The sequence below is a fragment of the Mobula birostris genome, chromosome 29 (genome assembly GCF_030028105.1).
Source record: "Mobula birostris isolate sMobBir1 chromosome 29, sMobBir1.hap1, whole genome shotgun sequence".
Classification (NCBI taxonomy): domain Eukaryota; kingdom Metazoa; phylum Chordata; class Chondrichthyes; order Myliobatiformes; family Myliobatidae; genus Mobula; species Mobula birostris.
Window position 1 is genome coordinate 20,194,081 of NC_092398.1, and position 7,225 is coordinate 20,201,305.

At 45.6% G+C, this 7,225-nt stretch overlaps 1 protein-coding gene across 1 annotated transcript; it reads right to left on the reverse strand.

Moving 5' to 3' along the window:
* Nucleotides 1-1,345: 1,345 nt before the first annotated feature.
* LOC140189914 (C3a anaphylatoxin chemotactic receptor-like) lies at nucleotides 1,346-2,335 on the reverse strand. Its single transcript, XM_072246259.1, has one exon. It carries the CDS (start codon nucleotides 2,333-2,335, stop codon nucleotides 1,346-1,348), a length of 990 nt encoding a protein of 329 aa, XP_072102360.1.
* Between the last annotated feature and the right edge of the window lie 4,890 nt (nucleotides 2,336-7,225).

Genomic DNA, 7,225 nt, shown 5'->3' on the forward strand with positions numbered 1-7,225 from the left:
ACTGCCAGTCCTGCCGGACTCTCGGCAATATTGCTGCAATGCTTACAGTACTGTGCAAAAGTCGTCTGGCTAAGTCAAGGTTGCTAAGGAGCTTTGCACAGTACTGTAGAAATTGTACATATTGCCCAATACCGCTGCTGAATGAAAAACAACAACTTTCATGATATTTGTGAGTGATAATAAATGAAATTCTGATATTGGTCTCTCTGTAGACTGAGAGTTGGAAGCGGGCAGGGAGAAGGAAATCATGGTTGCAAAACGGGGAAAAGAGAGGGCAGGGAGCGGGAAAAACAAAGAGACATTATGCAATGATGAATAAGCAAATTGTTTGGAACCAAATGTTCTTGCTTGGTGACTGAGGCACCTGTGTGTCTGCATTCGCGTCACCGCACCACCACAGCCCTGGCAGTCCTTCTCTCTCACCTCTCTGACACAGCTTCCGCGGCACTCCATGCAGCATCAGATGATCCCACAAATTTACACATTCGCTGTCAGCTCCACACTTGCAAACACAGTACGGTACAAAACCTTAGGCATCTTGGCTATATATATAGCCAGGACAACAACAGAAAACATGACTGAACTCACTCAGCAGAGAACAATGAAACATGGACATTTTTTTTCTCTGAAGTAACGCAGAAAATTACACTGTCTCTAAATTCTGCCCTCGTGTGTGAGTGATGCGACGGTGCAGAGGGATCTTCAGTGAGGAGTGAGCAATCCTAGAGTGTGTGAAGGAACGGTGAACCTTCTCGGTGGACCCTTGAACATGGCGTTTGAAGTGATGGTGTAGAGGGAGATTATTTTGGGCATGACGCATGGAGAATGTTATTTCTAAATTTATAGGGACCTTAACTCTCTATCTGACCCCCGGAATATGAGACGGGAAAATATGTAGACGACGTAAAACTGTTTCAAATTAAGTTTATATCAAGGTTAAATTTCAAAACATCGTACTATGGGATACAGAACGACTTGGTATCGTGAGGAGTTGAATTTTGTGTCTCTGGGAAAATACATACTTGATGGCAGTACCTGCATTTGATGTACAGAGGGGTCCTGGCCTGCAAGTAAAGCACATCTGGCGGTGAAGCAAACATTTCGAAGACGCTCTTTTTCATTTGTCGACCCATTGAATATAAGAGTCAGGGATTCATGTCGTAAATGTATGGAACGTGTAAAGGCCACATCTGGAGAATTGTCTACAGTTGCAGTTGCTCCATTACTGGGAGGATGTGGAGGCTTTGGAGTGGATGCAGCCTGTATCAGAGCGCGTTGGGGATAATAATGAGTAGAGATCTCCACTGGGGAACACCTTTGCTGCTGAAGGTCTTCCTCTTCGTGCTCAGGGGACATTGCTCCCCTGAGGGTCAGCGTCGTGGGTCCCTCTCAGTCCCGTCACGGTGGTGACAGTAATATCAGGACGGTCGTTTTCTAACTCTTGCGCTTCTTCGGTGAAAGCAAGTCTGATGGAGTTGGCCACTGAGCGTCTGAAGACCAAGCAGAGGTTGCGGCCGACGAAGACGTAGAGAAAGGGGTTTAGAGTGCTGTTGAAGCAAGCCAGACTGCATGATACCTTACAGAAGATCGTGGAATCATTGGAAAAGGATTTGGCTACGGTGCAGCTGTGGAACGGGAGCCAGCGGATGATAAAGGCGGTGACCATGGCCAAGGTGAGGCGGATAGACTTCCTGGACTTGACGAATTTTCCCGCGTACAGCTTCCAGACAACCAGGAGGTAGCAAGCGGCCATAATCAGAGCTGGGATACCGAAAATGCCGAAGGCCCGACTTGCATTCCATATTCCCCTCGTTTTATACCCGACTTCCGACTCTAACTTTCCATGCAGTGTGCCAATCAAGCCGACGAGGAGCGCGAGGCCCCAGGCCGCTATGCAAGCTGCACGCGCCAGATAGTGGCTAAGGTGCTGCCGAAACCATATGGGCCGAGTGACAGAGAGGCAGCGGATGATGCTGATCAAAATCAACAAAAAGACGCTGGCGGAACAACTGGAGCACATGGTGAAGGAGATCAACGTAAAGCGAATATCTCCTCCGATACAGAGGTGTCGGACATTTTTGATGAACATCCCGAGGCCGAAGGTAAGGCAGATGATTAGATCCGCCACGGCCAGGTTCAGGAAACACTCAACGTGGACCTTCCTCTTCATCTTGAATCCTATCACCCAGATTACCGCGCCGTTGCAGGGGACGCCAAACAGAAAGGAGATGGCGGTGATGATCTCGGAAAAGATAATGGATACTTGCTCATTACCCGGATTGCGATTCATGGAGACGTTGCATCGGGCCCAGCGATGATCTTCGGGGCACGACATAGCGGGTCTGTTGGGGGAAGATATTATGGAAGTTAGTGGGCTGGGAAATGGAAGGAGGAGGGAGGAAGTGGAGGCAGAGGAAAGGAGGGGAGACGGAAGAACATAAGTATATAGGAAATAGGAGAAGCAGTAGGCCATACGTCCCATCGAGCCTGCCCCGCCATTCAATAAGATCATGGCTGACCTGTCCGTAAACTCAGCTCCATCTACCTGTCTTTCCCCCATAACCCTTAATTCCCCTACTATGTAAAATCTGTCTAACTCTATCTTAAATATATTTAGTGAAGGAGCCTCAACTGCTTCCCTGGATAGAGAATTCCACAGATTCACCACTCTCTGGGAAATACAATTTCTCCTCATCTCCGTCCGAAATCTTCTACCCTGAACCATGAGGCAATGTCCCCTAGTTCTAGTCTCACCTCTCAATTAAAGCAACTTTCCTACTTCTATCTTATCTATCCCTTTCAAAATGTTGTATGTTTCTATAAGATCCCCTCTAATTCTTCTGAATTCCATAGAGTATAGTCCCAGGCGACTCAATCTCTCCTCATAGGTTAACCCCTTCATCTTTGGAATCAACCTGGTGAACCGCTTCTACACTGACTCCAAAGCCAGTATATTCTTCCTCAAGTATGGAGACCAGAACTGCACACAGTACTCCAGGTGGGACCTCACCAGTACCCTGTATACTTGCAGCATGATTTATCTGCTCTTGAATGCAATTCCTCTAACAATGAAGGCCAACATGCCTTTTGTCTTCTCAATAACCTTTTGTACCTGCAAGGCAACTGTTTGCGATTCATGCACAAGCACCCCCAAATCCCTCTGCACAACAGCATGCTGCAATTTTTCACCATTTAAATAATAATCTGCTCCTCTATTATTCCTTTCAAAGTGGATGATCTCGCACTTACTAACGCTGTCTTCCATCGGCCAAACCTTGGCCTACTCTCTTAACGTATCCATATCCCTCTGCAGGCTCTTCAAATCCTCTGAACTGTTTGCTTTTCCACTCAGTTTAGTGTCATCGGCAAATTTTGCTGCGCTACAACCAGACCCCTCTTCCAAATCATCAATGTAAATGGTAATAAGTGTCATGTGCCGTACCTTATCGAGCGCCTTCTGGAAATCCAAGTATACGACATCCACCTGGTCCCCTCCATCCACTGCACACATTATGTCTTCAAAGAATTCCAGTAAGTTTGTCAAACAGGACCTGCCCTTTCTGAAGCCATGCTTCGTCTGTCTAATGGAACCACTCCTTTCTAAGAGTGTCGCTATTTCTTCCTTAATGACAGTTTCAAGCATTTTCCTGACTACAGATGTTAAGCTAACTGGCCTATAGTTGCCCGTCTTTTGCCTACATCCTTTTTGAAAAAAGTGGCGTGACATTTCCTGTCTTTCAATCTGCCGGGACCTGCCCAGAGTCCAGAGAATTTTGTTAAATGATTATCAACGCGTGTTCTATAACCTCCGCCAATCCCCTCAGCACCCTGGGTGCAGCCCATCAGGACCAGGGAACTAATCTACTTTCAGGCTCTCTAGTTTGCTCATCACTATCTCTTTAGTGATAGTGATTTTATCGAGGTAAACACCTCCCATTTCGTGCATAACATCATCCTTTGGCATATCAGACGTGTCATCCACCGTGAAGACCGACACAAAATAGTCGTTCAATCCCTCAAAATTTCCTTATCACCCAATATCAATTTCCCCTTCTCGTCTTCCAAGGGACCTACTTTGACTTTAGCCACCCTTTGTATATTTGTATATTTATAAAACCTTTTGCTATCTGTTTTTATATTTTTTGCTAATTTATTTTCATACTCTCTCTTTCCTTTCCTTATTTCTAGTTGTTATTTGCTGCTTTTTAAAATTTCCCCAATCCTCCAGTCTCTCACTACTCTTTGCGAGTTTTTTGCGCATGAGCTTTTAATTTAATACTATCATTTATTTCCATAGTTATCCAAGGCTGGCTCTCCCCACACTTACAGTCCTTACTTTTGACTGGAATATACTTTTGTTGAGCACTGTGAAAAATGTCTTTGAAAGTATTCCACTGTCCCACCAAATAGCCTGTTCTCCCAATCCACATTAGCCAACTCCTCCCTCATCCCGTTGTAGTCTCCCTTGCTCAAGCATGATACACTAGTTTTAGATCTAACTATTTCATCCTCCATCAGTATGCGAAATTCAATTATACTATGACAACTCTTTCCAAGAGGATCCCTGACTACAAGATCGTTCATCTTACCTGTCTCATTGCATAGGACTAGACCTAAGATAATATTTTTCCTTGTAGGTTCACTAACATGCTGCTCAAGAAAGCCATCACGCATGCATTCTATGAAGTCCTCCTCAAGACTTCCTTGAACAACCTGATTCACCCAATCTATGTGGAAGTTAAAATCTCCTATGAAAATTGCCGTTCTGTTCTTACAAGCCTCAGTTATTTCTTGGTTAATCGCCTCTGCAGCTGTAATATTTTAATTAAGTGGCCTATAGAAACCTCCCACCAGTGATGTTTTCCCTTTACTATTCTTAATCTCTACCCAGGTGGACTCAACATTCTGCTCCGTAGATCTTACATCGTCTCTCACAATCGCCTTCACATCTTTCTTAATTAAGAGTACCACCCCACCCTCTTTGCCTTCCTGCCTATCGTTCTGCATTACCTGATACCCTTGGATATTTAATTCCCAGTCCTCTCCACCTTGCAACCAGGTTTCTGTAATGGCCACGAAACCATATGCCTTGGTACTGATCTGTGCCACAAGTTCACTAACCTTGTTTCTGATACTACGGGCATTTAGATAAAGTGCCCTTATACTCAATGTCCTTTTAGAATCTTGTGACCTATGCGATTTTTGCTTTTTACTTCTATGCACTCTAGTCTAACTTTTTTTCTTCACTGACTCCAGCTTTGGTCTCTGCATCACTTCCCTCTTCTTTTCTATGTAGGTTCCCAACCTCCTGCTATATTAGTTTTAAACCTCCCCAACAGCACGAGCAAACGTGCTGGGACATTGATCCCGGCCCTGCCCAGATGTAGACCGTCCGGATGATAATGGTTCTACCTTCCCTAGAAGCGGTTGCAATGCCCAAGAATCTGAAACATTCCCTCCTGTGCTACCGTTCAAGCCACATATTCATTCTAGCTATCCTACTATTCCAACTCTAGCTAGCACGTGGCACTGATAGTAATCCTGAGATTGACACCTTTGAGGTCCTATTCTTTAATTTATCTCGTAGCTCACTAAATTCATCTTGTTATACCCCATCCCACTTTCTTCCTATATCATTTGTAACTATATGCAGCACGACAGCTGGCTGCTCACCCTTCCCTTTCAGAATGCCCTACAGCCTCTCCGAGACATCTCTGACCCTTGCACCCGGGAGGCAACATACCATACGGGAGTCCCGTTTGCACCACAGAAGCTCCTCTCTATTCCCCTTACCATGGAATCCCCTGCCACAACAGCTCCGCCACTCTTTTTCTTGCCCTCCTGCGCACCAGAGCCACCCACGTGCCATGATCCTGGCTACTCTGCTTTTACCTGATGAGCCATCTCCCCCAACAGACTCCAAAGTGGTAAGGACACGGAGGTAATGACGAGGAAGAAGCAGACTGTATACACTGGGCGATCCTGCCGCGCGACTTTCCTTCCCCATCGCCCTATTCCCAGAGCCAAGATCTATTCAATCCGTCCTTTCTACGGCGAAATCATTTAACCCTTCCTCCCACAGTGCGGGCAATCCCTCCCATAGTGTGGGTCTACATTATCACATTCTTAATGATTTAATCAAAAGTGTAGAGGGCGAAGTAGTCAATTTGCGCACATCACTGAGATTAATGGAGCTGTGTCCGATGAAGATGTTTGACAAATCATAGAACAGCATATCGATCGTATGCAGGTATGGTTGGGGACATGGCAAATGGACAATACGCTGGGAAAGCGTGAGGTATTAAAATTGGCACTTCAGCTGTAAGGAGAAAACATAAAGTTATTGGTGGGACCCTTAAGAGCTAAGAAGTCGTGTCACAATGTGTCAGTTAGGCTACATCTGGAGAATTATGAGCAGTTCAGGTTACCTCATTACAGGAACACCTTTGGAGAGAATACAGATGATCAATAGGATGACAACCTAAAACCTGATCAATCGTTGTTTTTCTTGAAGTTCAGCTGAAGTGTATAAAATTACAAAATGTCGGAGATATGGTAGACAACCAGACTCTTTCTAGCTCGTTAGAAATATCAAATGCTGGAGGACATGCATTTAACGGTTGAGACGAATATATCAAAGAAGATGTGAGGTGTAAAATTCCTGTTCGTCTGATAGATCTACCTCCTGCAGTGGAAACACCGGAGGGAGTGACAATTCCCGTTTTCCCAAATTGTGGACTGCTACAACTTTGTTTTGTTCAACATTTTAGTACCGCCCTGATCTTAACTGGAGAAGCAGCCTGTGGGGGTAAGGCCGACCCTTCCACTTCCATGCAAACCACCGGGAGCTTGACGCCCCCTGAGTTTCTCGCCAGATCAGAACGCTTCACGTCAACTAGTCACCCTCTGCTTTCAGTCGCCCTGGATGACCAATTCCGGAAGTCGCACCGGGCCCCATTCCTCCTCATTCTGAACCCAAATTTACCTCAAGGTGCAGCTAAGAATATTCGGCGCAGTCCGTGATCCTGGTCAATGTTCAACAGATGGGCTCAGATCCTAATTCGTTGCGAATATCGTGACAGGAACGGCGCAGCGCCGTACTCTGAATTGCCCAGGGCTCGAGGTAGATCGTGAAATAATAATACGTGCTGAAGCTGAAATCTGAGCTAGAAGAGGTAAGAGGTTGCGGCTGGAGCTGAGGAACTGTTCAGGAAGGTATGCAAAA

Excerpts from the sequence above, each read along its gene's own strand:
- LOC140189914 (XM_072246259.1), bottom strand. The coding sequence starts at position 2,335 with ATGTCGTGCCCCGAAGATCATCGCTGGGCCCGATGCAACGTCTCCATG.